We start from the raw sequence: 24,352 nt of genomic DNA, 5'->3' as shown, positions 1-24,352 counted from the left end.
CTGGAGATTTTTATAGGGAATAGATAGATGGCTTCTAAGTGGCCTTCTAAGCTGGAATTGTTTCTGTAATTGGGGGTCTTAGTCTGTCAGCTGAACAGGAAATGTTCGTGTCTAGCTAGTTTCAGGGGGACAGACAGTTCACATTATCACTTATAAGACAGTGAATGGGAATTTGGAGAGTCTGTGTCTAGCCTTATCATAAGTAAACAAGGAGGTCATCTGTGAGTCTTATCTAAGTCACATGAGGAAAGGTGATTTTTTTACAGTAAGCCAGAACATAAAGGGTGGACAGCATTTCTTAACCATTTCAATTTTTCCAGGAACACAGGGCTTAGGTAAAGTTAAGACAGAGAAAAGAGAGAGGAAGTTCCCCTCCAGCTGCAAGAGATGAACCTCTAGGAAAAGCACCATGTGCTCATCTGCCTATCTATGGTTCAGTCTTTGTGGATCAGTGGGAGGCAGAGATGTAAATGAGTCAGCCTGGGTCATACCTACTCCTGTTGTCGGAGTGTGAAGAGCAGGGGTACTGCACAGGTCAAGAAAATGGCTCCACAGTGGGGGAGCTGCCACAATTTAATTCCAATGGAGCTAAATGTGAGAACTTTCCTTAATGCAGAAGAAGACACAAACCTTTGTTCAAAATTAAATAATGGCACTGTAATAATGATACTGGTAAATTACCATGAATCCTTTTTGTAGACCTAATAGTCCAAGGAGTCTCAATGATATCCCATGTTCCTTCAGAAAAATTCCTCCTCCCTCTTTCCAACCGTTTAACGTTCCAATAAAATTGAAACAGCAATTTTTAAGAGCCTTTAGTAATATTTCAAGTTACTCATTCTGTTTTTGACATTTTCTTTTCAAGGTACTTGCCACTCTCCTATGCTACTTCAAAGCCAAATTTGACTTAATGTAGGCTAGAGGTCACAGAAATCCCTGTTCCCACCACGTAAGAACTTTAAGACCTCAAGGTATATATATAAATCCCTATGGTGAGAAAACAGCCCATTGTAATAAGGTTCCAGGGAAATCCGACTCCTTGTACCAGCTGGTGCACAAAGACCGTATATAAAGTGGAAGTCTCAGAGTCTAAGGAACATTTAAGAGCTTTGAAACTCCTTAGGTTTCCACTTCACCAGCCCAACTGCAGATAGGGAAATAGCACAGAAAACCCATCCTGTGAAGGATCAGGATTTTACCCTGTACTTGGTTGGATTAAATCACAGGTTATTTCATCAGGCAGCTGTTGGTGAAATCTTTGTGGTTTCCTTTTTTTTCTTTTTGTCATCGAAATTGCAACCCAAATGTAACTAGGGGCTTCAGGGCACTTATGGAATTGGGTTAACTTGGTTCAAATAGCCAGTCTGGGGTAATTCAAAGATTACACTTTGAGTGGTTCAATCCTTTAGGATTCTCTGTCTCGGTCCCTGCCCCACATCCTGCCTCAATTTGAAGTTGTGTCCCCCTTGTACCCACCAGAAATCCCATCACACCAAGCATCTTGTGATTTTATTGAGGATTTTGGGGCTGCAGTGGAAGGTGGTCACATTGTAGATGACATGACCTCTCTCTCTCTGGCAATCAATGACCTTCCTTACTTCCTCTCAGACTAAGTTCCCTCTGCTGCTTCCAAAACTCACGGTCCCTGCACATCACCCTGTGAAACTCTCTGAAAAGCGAGTATAGTAAATACCCCCAATATGCATGTTTATTTCAGCCACCCAAGCCCACCTAGATTCCTCAGCTCTCCTGTGTTCTAGGGCACAACACCACCATTTGTTGGGGCACCTTTCTAGCTCATGGAGAGACTGGGAGTTGTGACTATGCTCAGCTGTACTTGACTGAGTCAGCTCGACTCATCCAAGCTTGACCAATTAGGGTCTCTTACGTGGGAATTTTATATTAGAATTGAAGGCCTTCAGTTTTCATCTCTGTATAGGGCTGGGCTTGAAGCAGGTACATTCTGAGCTGAGGAGCAGCCAGCACATGAAGAGAGAGAAATTTGGTCTACAGAGAAAGTATATTAAAATACTTTCAGCTAGAAATAATAGAAAACTCAAAAGGTTTCATACTTGTCTGAGTGTGTCTGTAATGCTCTCTTTGTTAGCTGTCCCTGCTTCTCTAGCCTATGCTGCTGGGCCTGTGTGTGTCAAGTGTCCAGTATAGGGGTCCTCGAAGGCTTACACAGGGCCTCCCACTCCACAGTTCCCTAGTGAGGGATATTCCAGCTCTGGTTTGACCACTCCCTTCCCAACTGCTGCCTCTTACTGCAGGAGTCCCTTCTCCTAGCCAGCAGTTTTTTTGGGTAAGGTTTGGTAAGATAGTCCAAGTTCAGCCACCTATTCCAGTGCGCAGTGGATTAGGGGAAGATAGATTTCCTTGTCACAAGAGACTGAGGTAGAACAGGGACATGGGACAAGAATCAGGATTAGTTTTTCCTGCCTATGATGAAAAATGCAGAGATATAAATAGCATAGTAAGAACAGGAGGGTTTCCATCTTAAGATTAAGATTCCATTTTAAAAACCAGGGAGTTAGGAGGTAAGATTCCTAGAATATTTTATGGTAATTATCCAACAACTGAACCCTATCTTAAGGCAGGACAAGCAGTCCTAGATGGTATGTTTCCATTGCTTGAGGGTAACCACTATCTTGGAGAAGAACAGGATCAATAAACTCCTTGTGTTATTTCTTTTACATAATACCTAGAGGACTAAGGATGATGACATGTCTCTCACCAGAGATAGACATCATGAGACCACATGTCAAGCCTATGACCACCTGGCCCTTTGCCCTATTCTTGAAATCCATAGCACAGGAGTCCTAAGCCTTTAATTGTGCCTCCTCTCTGCACTCCTCTTTCTTCGAGGGTGTACTTTGCCTTAAATAAATCCTTCTCATTGCTCAACTTACTGCATTTTGTCTCTGAGCTCTTCCAGTGGTAAGTGTCTTTGTTACTTTGCTATTTCATTCATTTTTCTAGACTTAAGCACACGTCTTCCTCTCTGTCCTACTTCGGACAAGCAGGCAAGTGCTGCTGAGATCTCTGATTTGAGCTTGCAAGTTCCCATTACCCGGGTGACCCAGACAAGACTGTAGCTGTGCAGTCGTGCTCTTTAGTAACCTGCCTAAATTGCCTTCGTTGCCTTTGGCAAGTTCTCAGAACATAATCTCACTTAATCCAGTGCTCTGCGGCTCCCCCAAATCCTGGGGTGGTAGGGGCTTAGTTCCCACGCTGTGCAGATTCAGGTGGACACTGGATGACAGGAGTTGGCAAGGAATTTGCCCTATGCAGAGGAGGAGTTCCATGAACTTTCCTTTCCTCTTCTGCCCGTCCCTGCTCTCTACTGCTGGCATGGCTGCTGCCATTTACTAGTACTCTTGCTTTAATGAATTTCTTCCTTACCTACACATGTCTGACCTGTTCATGAATTCTCTCTTGATCGGTCAAGAATCCTCCCCCATCCAGGTTGAGGTTCCATCCTAGTGCACAGGGAAAGACCTCCCCAGATGCAGCTGCCAGCAGGAATACTTTCTTCTCTTGGTCCCTTCTAGCCAGCCCTCTCCACTTTTCTTCTCCTGTGTTCATATTTGTCCCTCTTTTGTTCAGAGGATGAAATTGGCATACTGCCTCAGCAGACAGCCAACTAAGGCATAGAATGGGTGTGGATAAACTGAGTTCCTGTGGCCAGGATTCTCACCTGGCCGTGGTTGACTAGCTCACTGCACATCTGTGGGCAATACATGGCTGTTGACTCTATAATTAAAGAGGTCTGCCCAGTGCTCTGGGTGTGACACGGTGGCAGGGCGGCAGGGCTGCAAGGCTGTAGGAGAGCAGAGCAGAGGCTGGAGTGGTGGCAGCGCCAAGGACAGAGGCCCTGAGAACGGCTGTGTGGGACAACTGTGTGGGACGACTGCGCAGAGAGGCCCAGAGGACAGCTGTGCGGGATGACTGTGTGGGAAGGCTGTGTAGACAGAGGGGCCCAGAGGCAGAAACCAGCTTGCTGCATGCAGGCTCGCTCTGAGTGAACATGATTTTAGTGACTGACCTGCTACCTGGAAATAAAGTTGAATATAACCCTTTCACCCCAAGAACGTTTTGCTGTCAATTTCTTTGTCACATTGAATCCATAGCACACTTGTCCGGGGCTGAAACCCATTGGCAAGACAATGGGCGTCTCCCCTTTTTGTAGGCACCTCTCTCTGGTCTTTATAAGAACCTCCCTTCTCATTTGTCTTCCCCAGAGAGACAGCACCTTCCACCCCTCTCATACTGGGAAGAGGAAATGCTTTTCCATGATTAAGTAGTTCTGCACTCCTCACAAAGCAAATCACCATCTCCCTTTCACTCCTTCCTACTTCTCCTCCACAGATTGAAGGGTTGGGGTCTTGGCAGTGAGGAGGAGGCTGGAAACATCTGAGCTGTTTCTGTCTACGCTCTTGGGGAAGCTCTGGCTCCAATTACTGGTAATTTTCTTAAGGATGTGGGTTAGTCAGCACATTTTGTTCTCACCTGGGGGTCCTAATCAGCAATTCTGGAACAACAGGGAAAAATCTCATGCAATACTCTGTTAGAATAACAACAATAACAACCATCTCTAATATTTCTTGAGCAATTGCAGTGTGTCAGGCAATATACTGTTCACAGTAACTGTCTTATTTAATGGTCTCTTCAATTCTATGAGGTAGGTCCTATTATTTTCCCCATTTTCAAGCAAGGAAACTAAGGGTTATAGATTATTAAGCCACTTGCCTAAAGCCACTCAGGTAATTCATGGTGGAACATGGTATTCAAGCCCAGGGTTGCAGTGCTGCAGAGCCTTTATTAAATAGTCTACTATACTCCCTCTTGAATACCCCATACTTGCCCATCATTTTTTAAGGATACATTCCTTGAAGTAGGACTATTGTCACAGACTTTGTACATTTTTCCCAAAATGCTCTCTAGGAGGACTGGGGGGAAGTTGGGGCTCCTATGACCAGGATCCTCACTGAACTTAAACCACCTGATGATGCAACTGGCCTGTGGCTAGGCTACTGCTTCCACACCGGTAGGCAATAAGCTATTATTGCGCTATATAGAGAGCTTGGCCCAGTGCTCTGGGCGGAGGCAGAGATGCTAGTGCTTGATCTACCGCTGGGAGAACAAGCCGGGTAATAAACCCTTTCACCCCCAAAAAACATTCTACTGTCATTTCTTTAGTCACACTGAATCCATAGCGAATTTGTCGGGGGCTAAACCCTATCGGCAAGACAAGGACCAAATCAGATCATAATTACCTTTATACATTTGCCAATACTAGGAAATGCAATTTTTCATTTTTTCCAATGGTATGAAAAAGTGGAATTTCATTGTTGTGTTAGTTAGCATTATTGTTTTAATTATTCAAGTGGAGTTGAACATTCTGTGTTTATTTGCCATTTGTATTTATTTTTTAGTGAACTTTGTCTTCTAATCTTTGGTCCATTTTTTTCTGATTGACTTATGATGACTATATATATGAAGACTATTACCTCTTTGATGTCATACATATTAAGAATATTTTTCCCCAGGTTGTCAAAGAATAATTTTAAAAATTATGTTAATATATAACCTAAAATTTATAGTTTAACCATTTTCAAGCATAAAATTATGTGGCATTAACTATATTCACAATATTGTGCAAACATCACCATTATCCACTGCCAGAACTTTTTCATCATCCCAAACAGAAGCTCTGTACCATTAAAAAATAATTCCAGATTTCACCCACACCCACCCATGGTAACCTTTATTCTATGTTCTATGAATTTGCTTATTCTAGGTAACTCAAATGTGGAATCATACTGTTGCACCTGAGGAGATTGCTCCAGGGCAAGTTCACTCTGGGTTCGGTGAGACCAAATAACAACAATAGGACATTGTGGGTAAGAGGGTTTATACCAAGCTTTATTCTCATGGTGGCAGGTTGAGTGTATATAGTTTCCCTATATCTGTCCTTTTGTGTCTCTCTTATTTCACTTAGCATAATTATGGGGAAAATGGAAGTTCCTGTGGCCAGGATCCTCACCTGTCCCTAAACTACTTGATAATGTAATTATCTACTAATGGGCCATTATGCCAATTATCTGTATGATAGAGTCAGTATGCCAATTTCATCCTCTGAACAAGAGGGACAAATATGAACAAAGGAGAAGAAAAGTGGAGAGGCCTGGCTAGGCTACTGCTTCCACACCTGTAGGCAATAAGCTAGTACTGACAGTCACTATATAAAGAGCTCTGCCCAGTGCTCTGGGTGGAGGCAGAGATGGAGGTGGATCATGGGGCTGCAGACTGCTGGATGCAGACGTGATTCTAGTGCTCTACCATTGGAAGAATAAAGCTGGGTATAAACCCTTTTACCCCAAGAACTTCCATTATCATATCTTAGTCTTACTGAATCCATAGTGAACTTTCCTGGGGCTGACACCCTTAGGCAAGACAACAATGTTTAAAGATTCACTCTTGTAGCATGTAGCAGAATTTCATTACTTTTTTCATGGTTAATATTCCATTTCATATACGTACTACATTGTGTTTATCCATTCATCTATTGATGGACACTTCACTTTGCTTATCTCCGTGTTTTGGTTACTGTGAATAATGTTGCAATAAACATTGGTGAACTATGAAAGTTCCTGTGGCCAGGATTCTCACCTGACCCAGGTCAGCTTGCCCACTGCACATGTGTGGGCAACATGTTATTAGTGACTACATAAAGAGCTCCACCTAGTGCTCTGGGCTGCAGGGCTGCAGGAGAGCAGAGGCTGGAGTGGTGGCAGTGCCTAGGACAGAGACTGAGAGGGCTGCAAGGGTAGAGAGGCATGGAGGCAGAGACTTGGCTTGCTGCTGCAGACTTACCCTGAGACAGGCGGGATTCTAGCACTTGACCTGCCACCATGAGAATAAAGCTGGGTATAAACCCTTTCACCCCAAGAATGTTCCATTTGCATTTTTCAGTCTCACCAAATCAAGAGTGAACTTGCCCGGGGTTGAAACCCATTGATGAGACAACTGGCAATGTCAGCAAGATTTGCTGTACACCAAAGAAAGGGACAGGCTGTCCTTATGGGATGGGTGCTTTAGTGGCCTGCCTCTGTGGATAGGGAGACGTTCTAGTGTCCCCCAGTGGACATGTGGTCTGAGGTGGCTTGCCTTCTAGTGGACTGGGCCTCACCCCAAGACTGGAAAGAGGTGGAGGTGGTGCCTGAGGCAGTAGAGTTGGCCTTCAGCAAAACAGGGGCTTCCTTAAAGAAACAGAGTGGCTGCAAGGTGGAGGGAGCTATGAGTTTGCTACTTCTCACAGTGTTAAGAAAGGACAGAGGGAAAAGGAGATGTACTCTTGCAAGAAGCACAAGAAGAGGTACCATGAGAATGCCAGCTGTGAGGTATTAAGGTGAAGGTAAGAGAGCTGTTGAAGACTGAGCTAGCAGTGTTGCAAGGCACTGTAGAAAAGGTAAAGGGCATAGCAGAGGAGGCACTTGGGGGAGGGGAGAGAAAGGTGCTGTCGGCCCTGGAAATGGAAGAAGAGCCAGGGAAGAATGGTTGGTGCTGGAGGCACCAAACTCTCTACTACTGAAAACCCACCCAGTTGTAGTTAAGAATGTAAAGATACAGCAACCGTGGGTTCCCCTGAGAGAGGTGCAGCCCCCTCCTCAGGTCATGGAGCATACTATACTTTGCCCCCATACTCAGGCTGAGCTGGTGGATTTGGACTCATGGCTTTGGCAGAAGCCCTTAGAGTTGATATCAGCTTGACTTCTGCTTCTTTGGAATGTAGGGAGGAATGGAATCGTTTTGTCTGGATTAGAGGTGGGAAAACTGGCTTCCCTGAGAGTTCATTCTGCCTTAAGGCAGCAATTATAAAATGCACATCAGATACCAGGAAATCACTTCCTCCTCAGTTGGCTTATGGCCATGATGATGTACGGCCCAATCAGGATGATTTACCATCTTTCCTTGTTAGATGACAGATGTATGCCGAGCTCCAACGGTGTTATGGGAGTTAGGCATGAAAAATGCCATTTATAGTCCACAGAATTATGGCCAGATGAGGAGCCTTTTACTGCAGGAATGAGAAATGTGGTGCTTCAAATGGCTCCCACATCCCTCTTTGGGCCCTTAGTGCCATTCTTGCTTCTTACTTAGGGCAGCCCATAAGTGAGGTTATGTGTATGGTAGCAGACTTGGGACAGGTGGAAACAATGAAAGCATATGGTTTGCTACTCAGAAGAAGAATTTAAAGGTCTCCATGAAGGTTATGAGGACAGAGATGTGGGTTGATTTAATAGGGGCAGGAGCAGAGAGAGAGAAATTGGATGGGAAGTCAAATAAAATCTTACTGGATCTGTGGTAACAACTGAAGCCAGAGCAATGGTTTAGGAAGCTGAGGACCAAGAAATGGAAGCTGAAGACAAAGTCACAAGACTGGCCTGGGTGTCTACAACACTTTCTGCTGGAGAGTTTGGGAGAAGCCCTCCAGAGGCTGGAGAAGGTGGGTATTGTAAGGCCCACCCATGGTCCTTTTGGTTCCCTGGTGTGGCCAGTAGCAGAGCCAGATGGCTCTTGGTGTGTGACCTTGGATTATAGAGAACTGAGTGGAGTCATGCCACCTCTGAATGCTGCCATCCCCTCTTTTGCAGCCCTGATGAACAAGATTTGCCTATGTGGTATCACTAAAACATGTGTCATTGCCCTTAAGGTTAATCTCCCCTAGTGTCTGTTGGACTGGGCACACACCCTAGCAAAAATGCTGCTTGCTGTATGGGCACAGAGTGTGAGTCACAAACTTATCTGAGTAGAACTGGTTTGAATACAGCTGGAAAGACCACTTGGTGGCAACAGATCTCCTCAGCCTTGAGGGTTATTATAATTTCTGTTATCTGTATCATAATTTTTGTTAGTTGTATATTGTTGTAACCTCTGTTGTTATTGTGTGGGGGTAAAATTATAATATTTGAGAAGTAGTTGATCACCATATCAGTGGGTAATTACCTGTGCAACGGAGGGTTTATCTGAACCTGAGAGGTTGAGGGGAGGTCTTGCTTGCTTCTGTGGGAGCAGGAAAGAGAATGGCTCCGGACTGCAGTTTGTAAGCAATAAAAGGGCTTTAAACTTAATTTCTCCTTTTGACTGATTTTGGTTTTAGAGGTATTTTACCCCAGGATTTCTTTTCCCTGGAGTTACATTGTGGTATCTGGTTACAATGTTCCAGCTTTCTTGCACTGGGACCATAAACGAAGATTGAGGGTGCGTAGACTGTGAGGCAGGAATCCTGGAGGGGTGGAGTGTAGAGAAAATGACTCCATTCTGCTTGCTCACTGCACATGTGTGGGCAACAGGTTATTTCTGACTCTATGAAGCGCTCCGCCTAGTGCTCTGGACAGTAGGGCTGCAGGAGAGCAGAGGCTGGATGGTGGCAGCGCCTACGACAAAGACTGAGGCAACTGCCCGGGTGGAGATGCCCAGAGGCAGAGACTGGCTTGCTGCCTACAGACTTGCCCTGAGGTATATAGGATAGCATGCATAAACCCTTTCACCCCAAGAACGTTCCATTGTTATTTTTCTTACTCACCAAATCAAGAGTGAACTTGCCTGGGGCTGAAACCCACTCTCAAGACAGTATCCATTTGAGACTTTGCTTTCAATTCCTTTTGGTATATACCTAGAAGAAGAATTACTGGATCATAGTTATTCTATATTTAGCTTTTCCTGGATGAAGTAGAATTTAAAAGAAGTTAAAAACATACAAATATATATAGTAAGGATATGTCAGTGATTTATTTAACTCATTAATGAGGGGACCAAGAATACAGCTGATTCAATGGAGAATTTAAGAGATTGAAATGAAAGAATGCTGAAATTGGATTGCCAAATTAAATACAAAACTTGTTATTTTTCTCAGGGCAATAAAAGGATAATCTCTGGAATAATTTTTTCTACCACGCAGAAATCATTTGCATCTCTCCCATACAAACACTACTGGCAATTGAGCAATCTTCTCTGAGTTAACATCTTATTTTACAGTGTCTTTGTCCTAAACAATAGACAATGCCAAGTCAAACAAAATTACATTTTCCTAGAGAATCATAGGATCTGTAGGTAGATTTGTTAGACAATATTTTAGTATGATATTGAAAGAGGAAGCAGTAATCTTTTTTTGCCTTATTTCCAATTTTTGGTAATTTTTCTTAACTTCGTTTTTATTGCCTTTCATTTTGCTTATTTTTTTTGGCACTCATTTTTATGTCTTTGCTTTTACTCTTTTGTGCTTTGGTGTTATGTTCCAAAAGTTCATTGTATATATGTGTGTGTGGGTGCGCATGTGTTTGTATAAACACGTATGTATATGTTCACCTTTATTTGCTGGTAATTATATGGTTTTATTTTTGAAATTTAATTTGTAAACCTTTAAATATTTGAAATTTCAGGAATATATTCTTGCATATGGTTGGGGTAGGGATCTAAATATTCCCCCAAAATGATTACCTAATGTCCCAACATCACTCTCTCTTACTTGATTGAAATGGCATGTATCATATACTGAATTCTCATATTTGGGTTTGTTTCCAGACTCTTTTTCTGTTTATCTTTGTCTTTTCTAGTGCGAGTATCACAGTTATAATTATTACTGGTTCATTACACTGTGTTTCCTCTTTAAGTTCTCACAGGTGCTCTACTACCAGCAAGACACCTTTAGTTAAGAGATACTTCTTACAGAGGAGTACCGAGTGGCCAGCCCTGCCTCATAAGCAGGAGCAAGTCTCAAATATTGGAGCGAAAATGTGTTGCCTGCTTTAGGAAACTCCTCTAAAAATTCTAGAGAAAGACACTTACCCAAGGAATCTGAAAAATACATGCTGAGTGAGTGTGTGTGTGAGAGAGAGAGAGAGGAGAGAGGGAGAAAGACGTGCTTCGGGGGAGAGCTCATTCATCCATTTGTACTTTCTGATCATTTATGTGGAGATGCCAGATTGCCACTGTGTTCCTCTCACTTTGGAAGGGGACTTTACTTACAGAAGTCCTAGGAAAGAACATTAAATGTATTTTAGGCACTCCACAGGCATTCTAACGGCCTGGAAGAGATCTTTTTGTGCCCGTGGGGCTTTCTTGGGCCCCTGAACCTCATCTCATTTAGGGGTTACATAGACATGCCAAAGATGAGTATGTGTATCCTGACTACTCACAAAATGTGCTAATACTATTGGAATAAAAAAAGATAGATCTTCAGCTCTGTTTTCTGGCATGGACTGCTGAATCCAGTAAGGATATTCTGCTGTAGGGTCACTGCACTTTCTACAAAAATAAACTTATGCTTTTAGTGGAAATGACACAAAATATATCCATATTTAATAGACTAAATAGTATTCTTAAAAGGGCCAGTCATCCAGTTTTGAAGAAAGAGTTAATAAACTACATTTCTACTCTCTGCTGAGTACCTTATTCTTTCAAAGCATTTCAAGAATACATAAAGTTCTTATTAAGCTTTTAGTTTCACAGTATGTCCATAGTGGAAGCTTTTTCTGGTCATGTTTTCCAGGCTCATCTTTTGTCTTGTCTAGAAGAGAACCTCCGACGCCTCTGGTGAACTTGGATCATCGCTGTTGTTTCAGCTGCTGCCGCCTTTGGCCTTTGGGCACAGGGATGGATTCCGGTGCCACCACCAGGAAAACATGTTAGTCACTCTCCTCAGAGGCAGGGCTTGCACTGCTGGCATTCAAGTGCCAAACTGTAATTGTCTGTGATATATTTAGATGTTGAACTCACATTGCATTTGAACATTAACTCCAGGTCAACAAGAAACTATATGATCCTTTGGTTGTGAAGCAGTGTATGGGCAGAATGCCACATGAACTTGCTGATAGTTAACATTTTTCAATTAAACACTGATTCTTTATCAAATTACAAATATTCACACTTCAGATTCCTCTTTAATCAGGAAACCTAAAAAATGAATTATTACCAAAGACCACACAGCCTTTTAAAATAATTGTTGATGAGTGTTTGAGCAAGAAGAAAAGAACTCTGTCCTGTGACAAATGAGCTGTAGCTGGAGGGAAACGAGCACAGCATGCACTGACTCCTATGAATTTGATAGTTAAAGAGATGGTAAAGAAAGTTTTGTAGTTTTGAGAAATGCCATGGCAGCTGCTACTTTGTAGGCAGGATAGCTCCCTGCAGGGGTCTCTCTCCACTGAGGAACTGGAGAAGCCAGAACAGAGCTGGTCTGAGCAGGTCAGAGCCGCATTTCTGCTCTCAGCGACCAGACCAACAGGCAGGACTTGCGGGCGGAGTTGAAATGTCAGCTGCTCAAGGTAGAAGAGAGCTGAGTCCGAGGCTGCTTGAGGAGAGGGTGGAGCAGATAAGAAAGTCAGGACTCAGGTTAAGAGAATTATTGGTTATCAAGGAACTTAGATGAACGGGTAAAATTCCCACGATCCTTATCAGCTTGTGTGGCCTGGGGAAATCAGTGCAAAGCTCACCCAGCATTTAAAACTTATAAAGAAGGAAAGGGCTGGAATTGATAATATTATTGCAAGTCATTTGTCTCAGTGCTATCAGCCGAAATAAGGGCAAAAAACAACAACATGGGGCTATGGGGAGGGACCTTAGAGTGAGATCTTAAGCCTGGGAGAGTGAGGAAGGACCCTAGGGTTTCAGCCAATTTGGAATTAGAACTGTACTGTAATGGTAGTTTTTTTTTCATGTTTTGACGGTTTAATAAAAGATTAAAAAGTAAAATTAGGATTTTGTTAATTAGGGTGAATTTTCCATTGATATCTCAAATATCTTACTGTCCAAGTCATGGAATAAACATGAAAATAAACAACACACACACACACACAACACTATGAATGCACTATTTAAAACACTTTAGATTAAGAGATATAAGGACCCAAGGATGTTTAAATACCAGCTGCCATCCTGATTTTTGAATCTGAGATTTCTGTAAATCAAAACAATAACCCTTTGCATATTGATCCAAAAGAAAATATTTAGCCATTTGAACAACATATCTTCTGTATGTTCCAAATGATTGTATTTTCCATGGTCCTGCCTCTAGTCTTTCTTAAGTGATACAAGATATTCCAGTCAGTTTAGGTCACAAGCACAATCTCAGCTTTACTATTAAAAACCTGTATTTCCCATTTAAATACAAAATTATTTAAATGATTTCCACTTTGGTTTAGAGCCTCTGCCTCCTCCCGTTTTGTACAGTAGGGAGGCTAGTCCCAGAAGGGGGCTCCAGCTGGCCTTTCCCTCCCCCCCTCCTGCCACTCTCCCAAGTGTCTGCCTCTCTAGTTTTAGAGCATGTGGAGAAGGGAGAGAAAGAGAGGGTGACAGGAAAGTTCCCGTTCGGCCGATACCATAGTGAACCTGTGGTCTGGGTTTGGTAGTCGTAGGAAGGGCATTGAGGTGTCCAAAAGAGGATTAACCTCAAAGCCCCCTCATCCCTGCCTCCACTGATGGGGGTCTCTCCCTGAAGTTCTCTCATGTGGGTGATGCCCTCGTCTTGCTCTGGCCTTTCTATCTTCTCTGTCTTCTCTTGGCAAAGGTCTTTCACCCCTCCAAGCTCCATCTTGGTCTGGTGCTGAAAGACTCCACGTCAGTTCTCGCTTGATCATGGCACTCATGTTGTCTATGGACAGCACTCACCCGTCTTGGTCACAAGAGAAATTCTTAGAGTGCAGGATACCCACCATAGCCAATACCCACCCACTACCCAGCCAGTTCACCCAGGTGCCGCTGCTCAGCCTCAGATTTGTCAGAGAAGACTCAGATTCCAGACCACCTGCCATTCAATATGCCCCTGCAGGAGACTTACGAAAATTCTGAGTGATCCTACTGAAAACCACTCCCTGCCAAGTTTGAGGTGAGATCAGGTTCCTCCTCTCCTCCCTCTTTTTAAGGTGTTTAGCACAGCAATGTTTTATCCAAAAATACACATTAAAAAAAAATTCTCCTTACTCTCTACTCTACTCCCATTTGGACACCCTGAACGTGGTGAGACATCTAACCGGCTTTTTTTTTTTTTTTTTTTTGAGAGGGCATCTCTCATATTTATTGATCAAATGGTTGTTAACAAGAATAAAATTCTGTATAGGGGCCTCAATGTACAATCATTAATCAACCCCAAGCCTAACTCTCAACAGTCTCCAATCTTCTGAAGCATAACGAACAAGTTCTTACATGGTGAACAGTGCAAGGGCAGTCATATGATAGAAACTTTCAGTTTTTTTTTTTTTTTTTTGAGAGGGCATCTCTCATATTTATTGATCAAATGGTTGTTAACAACAATAAAATTCAGTATAGGGGGGTCAACGCTCAATGTACAATCATTAATCCATCTCAAGCCTAATTCTCGTCAGTCTCCAATCTTCTGAAGCATAACGAACAAGTTCTTACATGGTGAACGAATTCTTACATAGTGAATAAATTCTTACATGGTGAACAGTACAAGGGCAGTCATCACAGAAACTTTCGGTTTTGATCATGCAATATGACCTATAAACAATCAGGTCAAATATGAATATTCGTTTGATTTTTGTACTTGATTTATATGTTGATCCCACATTTCTCCTATTAAACTTTCGGTTTTGATCACACATCATGAACTATAAACAATCAAGTCAGATGTGATTATTCATTTGATTTTTATACTTGATTTATATGTGAATCCCACATTTCTCCCTTATTTATTTATTTTTAAATAAAATGCTGAAGTGGTAGGTAGATGCAAGATAAAGACAGAAAGCATAATTCAGTGCTGTAAGAGGTGTAATGGTAGTTTTTATACCAGAAAAGCATTATGATTAGAAAAAATGGTTGAGAGAAAAAAACAGGAGACTAACTTGTGCTCCATTACTCTTTAGCCAATATTGCTTTTATTTTTACTTGTATTTATGATTAAAGTTAAGTAGGTTTTCTATAGGACTTCTCAGAGCCTTTAAAGTGGTAATATTAAACTACTAATATCTCATAGAATTCTGTCCTATGGAATACAGTTTGAGAAGGGCTGGTTTAACCAATGTTAAAAAAGGTACAACCAAATCCAACCATCACATATGACAAAAATACTGAAAGGAAAGTATTCCAAAATGTCAACAGTGAATAACTCCAGATGAATTTTCTCTTTTGTGTTTTTGTCATGTTTACCTTAGTGAGCCTTTACAAGAGACATGGGCCTAAAGAAAGTGGAGGTATGGTTGTAGAGCAGTGTTGAGGTAGGACTTTTAAAAACTGATCTTGAGCAAGTTCCTTAACCTCATCAGGTTTCAGTTCTCTCACTTTTAAAACTGGAAAATAACACCTACATCATTGATGGGTTTGCTATAAAGACTAAATGGATTATGATATCGAAATCACTCAGCACAATGTTTAGCATTAAGGTAGGGGCTAGACATGAGGTAATTACCATTATTATTGAATTACTAGAGTTTTAGAGTCTCAGGAAGGAGTGTTGGTTTGACTAAGGGCACTGGTCCACTCACTGTGATATCGGACAGGCCAGAAAACACCATTATCTGAGCTTATGACTTCCTTGTAAAGCAAAGAATTGTAGAAGCTGCTCCAGAGTGTAGGACAGGATTACCTTGGATGCTTACCAAGGAAGACTGAATTCTCAACTGACAGAACTTTTAGTCTCATGGGGTACAGCCTATGAACACTGCATATTCAAAACACACAAAAAACCTTCCTGATAGCTTAGAACTAAATTTAATCATTGTACCAGAGAAAGGCACCTAACTTCTTTCTTCTAAAATACTCAAGATGTAGTGCTGAATCAAAAGAACTTCTGCTGTTCAGACAGGGGCCGTGGGTGTAGTCAGAGTAGGGTGAGGGCCTCCGGAAAAAGCAAGGCAGGATATTTGCAGTCAGGGCAATGTAACTACATGCAAGGAAACCCCTTATCAAAACTCTGTGTTAAACATTCAGCTATAGAGTCATTCTTCAGTGAAATCAGTTAATATTCCCCAGATAAAGAAGAGTAGCACATGTTTTTATTATGCTAATCATTTACAATCATGTGTAAGATTCACTTTAACATGCTAAAAGGCCCAGGCCTATGTGCTGTCTTTCCTCCTTCAGATCTGATGAGGTTATTTTGCAAACTGGAGAACTAATTTAGCAAGTAAGCCCAGGCATAAACAAGACAGAAAAGGCAAGAAGGATTCCACCTTAAAGATAAGATTGCATTTTAATACCCAAGAAGTTAAAATGCTAGAAATTCTTAACTTACTCTTTAGCAAACAATACCTCAGACCACCTTGGGGGCTGAGCAAGTGGCCTTGTTTCATATGCCCCTAGACCAAGATGCTGGTGTCCCAGGGAGAAATCATCAGAGCAGGAAGTTACTTGTGTTAATTCTAAATATTCTGGGACCACTTAATAAGTCCACACCCCTAAGCTTTTTCACATGTTCTTGAAAAACTCTCAACTGCCTATAAAACCCCTAGACAACGCACCACCCTGGACTCTCTTGTCCCCTCCTAGCATGAGCTGGGAGCTCTGTCCTTTCACCTTATCTCTAAATAAAAGCCTGTACCTTGCTCCCCTACCTTGAGTGTTTGTGAAGCTCATTCTTTGGCTTTGTGAACAAGAACCCCAGCATCACTGTCAGTGTTAAATATTCTGGCAACTTTATTGCTTCATAATTATGATTCTTGGAAACTTGTCAGTTTAGATTATTCAGAATTCTGGAATAACTTTTTCTGACTTCATTTATTTAAATATCACAGAATAGGCTCTCCAGCTATAACTTTGATGATCCAGGAAACTATTTATAGCAGGATGAGTACTTTCTGTGACTTATGTTTTGAGAAGGACAAATCCTTCTCAAAAAGATGGATAGGGCTGAAGATACTTTAATCTGAAAGCAATACCACAAGGCAAATAAGACAGGTAGGTATGAAGCTGGAACATAAAAACACAGGAATGTGATTTGCCAGTTTAGCTTTATAAAGGCTGGATGGATCCACTAGAAGGAAGGCAGAGACAGAGTTCATAACCCAGATATAGTGATCTTAAGGTAGATTAGACACTTCAGCCTGGGGCAGCCTGGCCTCTATTTGCCTAGTGCTTAATAACCCAGACACAGATAAATGACAAAAGGATTCTTTGTCATTCAGGCCAATACTGTCCTTGGTATGTTACTGACATCCTCCTATGTAGGAGAAAAGTAGGAGAAACGGGAAGGTCAAAGTGAACCTAAGTTTTTTTACTTTTTTATTGTGGTAAATGGACATGATAAAATATATCATTTTATCCATTTTTAAAATGCATTAGGTACATTCACATTATGGTGCAACCATCAACACTGTCCATTTCCAGAACTTTTTCATCATTCCAAACTGAAATGCTGTACTCATTAAACAATAACTCTCCATTCCCCTGTACCTGCAAGCCCCTGGTGTGGGTAAAATTGTAATATTTCCAGAATATCTCACCTTTAGTACATCTAGATGCTTTAGTACATCTGCATATCAACAGACGTTCAGAGGTGGAAAGAAGTACGGGTTTTAGTGCATTTGCTTCATTCCTCAGGGATGGAGAGAAGTTCATCTCCGTATCAATGGGTGTTTATCTGGGCAATGGAGGGCTTATCTGTACCTGAGATGAGGGGGAGAGCTGGTTTTACTTCTGCTCCAGTAGGGAAGAGAAAAGATCCTGGACTGCAGTTTGTAAGCAATAAACGGATTTAAAATTTTATTTCTCCCTTTGACTGATTTTGGTTTTAGAGGTATTTTGTCCCGGGATTTCCTCTCCCCGGACTTACACCTGGTAACCACTGTTTTACTTTCTGTGTATATGAATTTACCTATTCCAAGTGCCTCATATACCTGGATCATACAAAATTGGTCCTTTCAAGTCTGGCTTCTTTCACTTAGCATAATGTTTTCAAAGTTCCTCCATGTTGTAGCATGTCTTGGAATTTTGTTCTTTAACGCTTTTAAAGCCTGCTTAATATTCCTTTGTATGCATATACCACATTAAAAATCCATTCATACACCAATGAACACTTGGATCGTTTCCACCTTTTGGCTATTGTAAATAATGCTGCTTTGAACATGGTGCACAAGGATCTGTTCATCCTTGCTCTTTTTTCATCCGCTTTTTCATGCTGCTCGTACTCCTGTAACAACCCTGTGGCAAAAAAACCTTGAAGACAAACAGGTTTGGTTTAGGAAAGAAATGTCAGTTCTGTATGGTCATTTGCAAGTTTAAGGGCAAACCATCTGGGTTTTGGAATTGCGCCAAGGGACTAAGGTGCCTCTTTCAGAATGCAGAGATTTGAAAAATGTACTTTCTTTGCTCATCCATTAAATGGTCCAATGAAATAGTTTTAGCTCTGTGATGGAAATCTTCAACTCAGTCTACTCTCCAGCTATGCAAAACTTCTGTAGTTCTCAGAGTACCTCTCTTACTGATAGTTTTGACTTTCGCTCTGCTGGGTGGTCCTCCTAGTCTCTACCATTCCGTGCACGTAACGCTTGCCACCTTGTACTGGGATCCATTTTACATGTTTAGCTACCCTCCAGACCGGTTGGATTCAGGTTGGGGGACGTGGTGGGTGGGAGGTGTTAAGTTTATACATTGGAAGGCTCTTAAAAAATTACAAAGTAAATATTTAAAACAAGAAATCACAAAGTACTGGGGACTTGGAGATTCAAATTCCTCTTACCTTTAAATAATTTATCAAAATTGCATGTTTACATTGTTTCCTGCTCGCAAGCTGGCTTCCCCTCTGCACTTGAGCACGACGTAACGCTTCATCAACTCCCTGCTCTCCCAGGTGCCCCTGCAAGTGAGGGATCCTTAAATTTAAGATTCATCAGCTTCATGTAATCCCTCTACTTACAGGCTGGTCCGAAAGGACTGAAGTAGCCTGTCATTTATTTGTGTCCCTTGCATGCAGCTCAGGATAGGTGCCTGGAATGTGTTGAGGACGGAAAGGCTAAGCCCCTCAGTCTGAGAATGGTGTAACAAGGCTGAACAAGATAACCCAGACGGTGGGACTGGGAGTGGAACCCAACCCTCCGCTGGAGAGGGCGCTGTCTCTGATTTTGTCAGACCCTTTCCTTAGGCCCTGCTTGGGGGCGCGTCCCAACGGCGACCTTCTCCCACACGGCAAACCCACCCCCAGGGCAGCAGATAGGTGGCCTCGTGGACTGTGTAGAATAACTCGCGCCCCTATTTTGGGGGCCCAACAGAAGGCGCCCCGCCACCGGAAGTTTCTTTGAAATAGAAACAGCGGAAGTAGACCAATAGGGCTTCCCTAGTGTTTTGCCTCCAGGTGGCTCTCTTTCTTCTTGAAGGGGAGGTGCGGCACTGCTCTTGGCAGCCGTAGGGAGCGGCTATTCTGGGTTCTGGGCGCAGGCTCTCTCGGCCTCCCAACCAGCTTTCAGCGGACCTCTTTTCAGAAGTTCTCATCCCGGGACGTGACGTTCTCTTGTACGTACTTGGGGGCGGGACTCCAGAAGGAAAGGCTTTTGAGCCGCGATCTCGCGAGAACTTTCCTTTCCTTTACAGTAATCGCGCTGCAGCTTTAGTCTCGTCACAACGAGATCTTTCGAGATCCTCTCCGCCCCCGTTACCGGTTCCCCCTCTGCGGCCGCCGAACCGGAGCCGGTCTGAGCGGCGCCCTCGCAGCGACTCCCGCCCTTGCAGGGACCTAGGCACTAGCGTGGACACCCACACTTGCTCCTCAAACCTCGGCACCCAGGCCCACGCGGCCCGTTCTCCGCGCTCCAGCGCCTCCGGGGTCCGTGTCCTGTCCCGCCGGCTGGACCTGGGCTCGAGCCCGAGCTGTAGCCGGCGCCATGTCGGTGGTGGGCATAGACCTGGGCTTCCAGAGCTGCTATGTTGCTGTGGCCCGCGCCGGCGGCATCGAAACTATCGCCAATGAATACAGCGACCGCTGCACGCCGTGAGTATAGGCCAGGTGGGCCGCGTGCAAAGGAGGGTGGGGAGATAGTGCTTGCTGGGGTCCGCGAGCCTCGCGGCTTGGGGAACGCGCGGTGGGCGGTCGACTCCTTTCCGGGCTGAGGGCTGGGTAGCGGTACCTCCTGTGTGTCAGGTCACTAGTGGCCGCTACCCACTGTGTGGGTCCGCGCCAGGGCGAGGCCTTTTCCCGGTGTCTAGCGGGTACTCGAGCCAGCGGAAGGCATGCATAGGAGCTGGAGGGAAGGCAGGCCTGCGATGTAGGGCGGATCGAGATTCCCTTAACGGAGACCAGGCCGGAGACGTAATAACGTTTCATCTGAGTTCGGAGGTGTGCAAACAGCTGGCGCCTAATGAGAGTTGAGTTGAACGGGTCCTGGCGTCTGTTGGTAAGACGGTAGAGTGGCCTGAGTCCCACGTGAGTGGGGGCGGGGCGGTTCCGGAAGACTGGGAGCTGGAGCACCGGAGGCTCGGGGCTCCTGATGGACTTGGGGTCTCGAGATTGGATTAGCACGGACATATACCAGAAAAGGGTTTAATAAAATGGTAACGCCTTGATATATTTGCATTCACTTTGGTTTTTCACTTCGTTTGAATATGTAGAACTACGTTAGGTCATTTGGTGCGCATGCACCCGTAAGCACTGTTCTACTTTCACAGTGATACGTTCCAGCCAGGGTGTTGGCCGCAATTGTTAATGAATGACTCAGGGGCTCACTTTGACTTCTGGAACCTATAGTAAGTTATGGGACCAGTATAGACACAGTTCTGAAAAACCGTGACTCACCTAGGTCTTTGGTTAGAGTTAAAAATCCACTTATTAAATACGTAGAGATACCTTTCAACCCATTGTCTTCCTCGTGAATAAAATCTGAGAAGTTTCGTATTATTTCCTAGGTCCTCAGTGTGGGTGAAAAGGGGCTTTTGTTCTTAAGGCCCGTTTTTTACCCTAATTTATGTCACGCTTCTTCCGGAGATTGATAGCCAAAGTAGATTGACTGCTCCGTCTACTAAACTGAGCTTTGCTGCCCAGAGGACTAACATTTCCTTTCCGCTTGTCAAAAGTCTGCCCCTGATTTTTAGACCTAACCCAGGTGCTTCCCCCAAAACCCATCCCAGATCCCCAAAGTGTGATTTGAATGTCCTTTTCTCTATTTTGTTCCTCGTTTTTAACAACTTTATTGAGATGTAATTCATAATATAATACAGTTAAAGTGTACGTTTTGGTTGTGCTTGATGTAGTCACAAAGTCGTGCAACCATCATCCCAACTTCAAAACATTTCATCATCCCCCAGAATTCTGTTTTCATTAGCAGTCACACCCAGTCCCCCTCCCCGTTTTCATAGTTTTTAACAATGGGTATTCTCATTTGTATTTCATGAAAAGTGTATTGTACTCTGAAGTTCTTTTTTTAAAATACTAGTTTTTAAAGTATTTAAAACATTAATTTGCTCTTTGATACTGTCTTCATCTCTGGATCCTAGTTTCCTTCATTTGTAAAGGTGGTCTTCCCAAAGGAATGAAAAAGGCTAGAACACTCAGGCATGTAACGTCTTGGTCTTTTCTTTGCTAGAATTGAACATACTTTGGCTCCAAAGGGAAGAGAATCCCAAATACTGGAATGATCAATGTTTCTGTCCATTCTTTTAGACTATTGTGCTCCTGTTTTTCTTTCAGACAAACAAGCTACAACAGTTTTACCCTGAATTCCATTATTTGGAACTGAAAGAGTTGTTTCAAAAGAAGAAAATTAGTCTTCCCAGTTTACAGTTGAATTAGCCTCAACGACTACAGTAATGGGTGACCAGATACACCATGTAATTGTGATAAGAAAGTACCATTTAAATACTTGATTTTGTGTTTTCTCTGTGTTTTCCAGGAACTTATAGGGATGCCATACATTCAAGTAATTTTCAACTATGATTTTGATTAGCTTAAATTTCTTTGTTGGAGTCTGGCTAAGTAGTACATGGGAGCAGAGAGGTTGATTTTTGTAGTGGTTATGGAACAATGGATTTATATCTCAGAGGTGCACAAAGACTGTGCTGTAGATTTGTTATAGCGTGAGAGTGGAAAAGAGGTGCAAGTTCTACAGGGCTGGCTGTACCTCATTTCAAATTGCGGAAATACCTCATTTCAAACTGGTTGTACCAAGATTTGGATTCAGATTTTGAGGACCCAGTTGAGTCTTACCTCGGAGAGACCCTTGCTTTTCTGCTAAGTAAATGCTCATTCATTTTGGCAAATACTGAGTACCTCCACAATGCCAGCCTTGTGCTTAGCTCTGGAAGTACTCTAATGAACAAATAAAGAAGATATGGCCATTGTAGACATGGCTAGCGGAAGAAGCTAGATGAATAACAAATACATAATTACCAACTGCGGTAAAGGTTCGTCCAGATGGGGAAGTACAGAGTATGATGGCAGGGGGACTTAATTTAAATTGGATGTGGGGTGGAGATGAAGGTGCTCTTAAAGAAGTTCCGTTTAAGTTGAGACCAGGTGGATGGGTAGGAGTTTTCCTGGGAGGTTATGGTGGGTCTGAGGAAGAGCTGTTCCAGGCAGAATAGCAACTGAGGATGACCAGAGGGAAGAAGAGCTTGGCACACTTGTCAGATTGAGAGGATCATAGCCACTCCTGAGCCACTTGAGATAATGGTGTGAGATGAATCTGGAGAGGAGTGAGGCAAGGATTTGTAGTTGTGGAGGGTTTTTATCTAGCTGCGGTGACAGGTGATATAGCTTGTATTTTAAAAATGGGATTTTTTTTTTTTTGGTGGAGAATGGAATTATTTGAGAAGGACAAGAAAAGCAGGGTGATGCATAGGCTATTGCAATATTCAGTCCATGTAGGGGTTGAAGTTGCTGTTCACTACTGTGATAGGTAGCATGGGAGAAAAGTGTGGGCAGCTTTGAGATAAACTTTGGAATGTTAAATTATGAGTATTTTTAGATTATATTTAGTTGGGTTGTTGCAGTAGAAAAGGTACAATCTTAAAGCTTCTTGGGTCTAAAAATGTTGCCATATATTATGGGAGAATTGGGCCATTCTTTCCAGAATGAACAGTTTATGGGGTAGAAATGAGTAATTTATGAAAATAATTCTGTGTCTGAATTGTTTATTTTGTGTTTTTCATGGTTGTAGTTTCTAATGAAACAATGTATTAGGAATTTGAAGAGATGAAATTACTTATTAACTCCTCTTGAGAAAGCAAAAGCTGATAGTATGTATCATTTCTGGGTAACTAACATCGGGCACATTAACATCGGATACTTTTGGCAAGACAAGTAGTCCCTCTATGAGGTGAATGCCCCTGTTGTTTAGATCTAAGTAGAGCAGCGGGATGACTTGGGTCTTTGGGATTCACAGAAAATGAAGTACGATTTGTTAATAAAAATCTTAAGATTGCTTATACTGCTCCCCCTCATGTCATTTTGCAGAGGTTATTAGTTTCTTACAGTTTAAGAACTAAAATATGCTTCAGAACCAAAATACAACTTGTATGCAGAACTGGTGGACTACACTTTAGAAATTTGGTTCCCTCAATGAAAACGTTTTTCTCCTAAATGACAACAAAATACTTGTTTGCTGCAACAGTAACACTTAAAGAGTGGCAAAGTAAAATTACGTTTCTGCTCCCTGTAATTATTGCTGTTTGGTGCATTCTTTTTTTTAATTAAATTTTATTTATATATATATATATTTTTTATTAAGGTATTATTGATAAACATTCTTATAAATGTTTCACATGAAAAATAATGTGGTTATGACATTCACCCATATTATCAAGTACCCCCATACCCCATTGCAGTCACTGTCCAGCAGTGTAGTAAGATGCCACAGATTCTCTGTTTGCCTTCTCTGTGCTACACTGTCTTCCCTGTGACCACCCACACCGTGTGTGCTAAACATAATACCCCTCAATCCCCATCTCCTGCCCTCCCACAGCCCTTCCCTTTGGTAACTGCTAGTCCCTTCTTGGGGTCTGTGAATCTGCTGCTGTTTCGTTCCTTCAGTTTTGCTTTGTTGTTATACTCCACAAATGGGTGAAATCATTTGGTGCTTGTCTTTCTCTGCCTGGCTTATTTCACTGAGCATAATATCCTCCAGCTCCATCCATGTTGCTGCAAATCGTAGGATTTGTTTGTTTCTTATGGCTGAATAGTATTCCATCGTATATATGTACCGCATCTTCTTTATTGGTTCATCTACTGATGGACACTTAGGTCGCTTCCATATATTAGCTATTAAATAGTGCTGCGATAAACATAGGGATGCCTATGTCTTTTTGAATCTGAGAACTTGTATTCTTTGGGTAAGTTTCTAGGTGTGGGATTCATGGGTCGAATAATATTTCTGTTCTTAGTTTTTTTGAGGAACCTCCATATTGC

General features: G+C 42.6%; 1 protein-coding gene across 2 annotated transcripts in view; it reads left to right on the top strand.

Moving 5' to 3' along the window:
• The first annotated feature begins 19,600 nt into the window (after nucleotides 1-19,600).
• Nucleotides 19,601-24,352, top strand: part of HSPA4 (heat shock protein family A (Hsp70) member 4) — a 66,530-nt gene continuing 61,778 nt past the window's right edge. Inside the window, exon 1 of one of the 2 annotated variants that reach the window (XM_037003553.2) lies at nucleotides 19,601-19,945. In XM_037003553.2, coding sequence (XP_036859448.1) covers nucleotides 19,839-19,945 — 107 coding nt within the window. In that variant the 5' untranslated portion in view covers nucleotides 19,601-19,838. The remainder of the gene's footprint in view (nucleotides 19,946-24,352) is intronic. The other variant, XM_037003555.2, reaches the window with a different exon arrangement.

The sequence above is a fragment of the Manis javanica genome, chromosome 14 (assembly GCF_040802235.1).
Source record: "Manis javanica isolate MJ-LG chromosome 14, MJ_LKY, whole genome shotgun sequence".
NCBI classification, from domain to species: Eukaryota; Metazoa; Chordata; class Mammalia; order Pholidota; family Manidae; genus Manis; species Manis javanica.
This window is presented reverse-complemented; position numbering and strand designations above follow the sequence as displayed.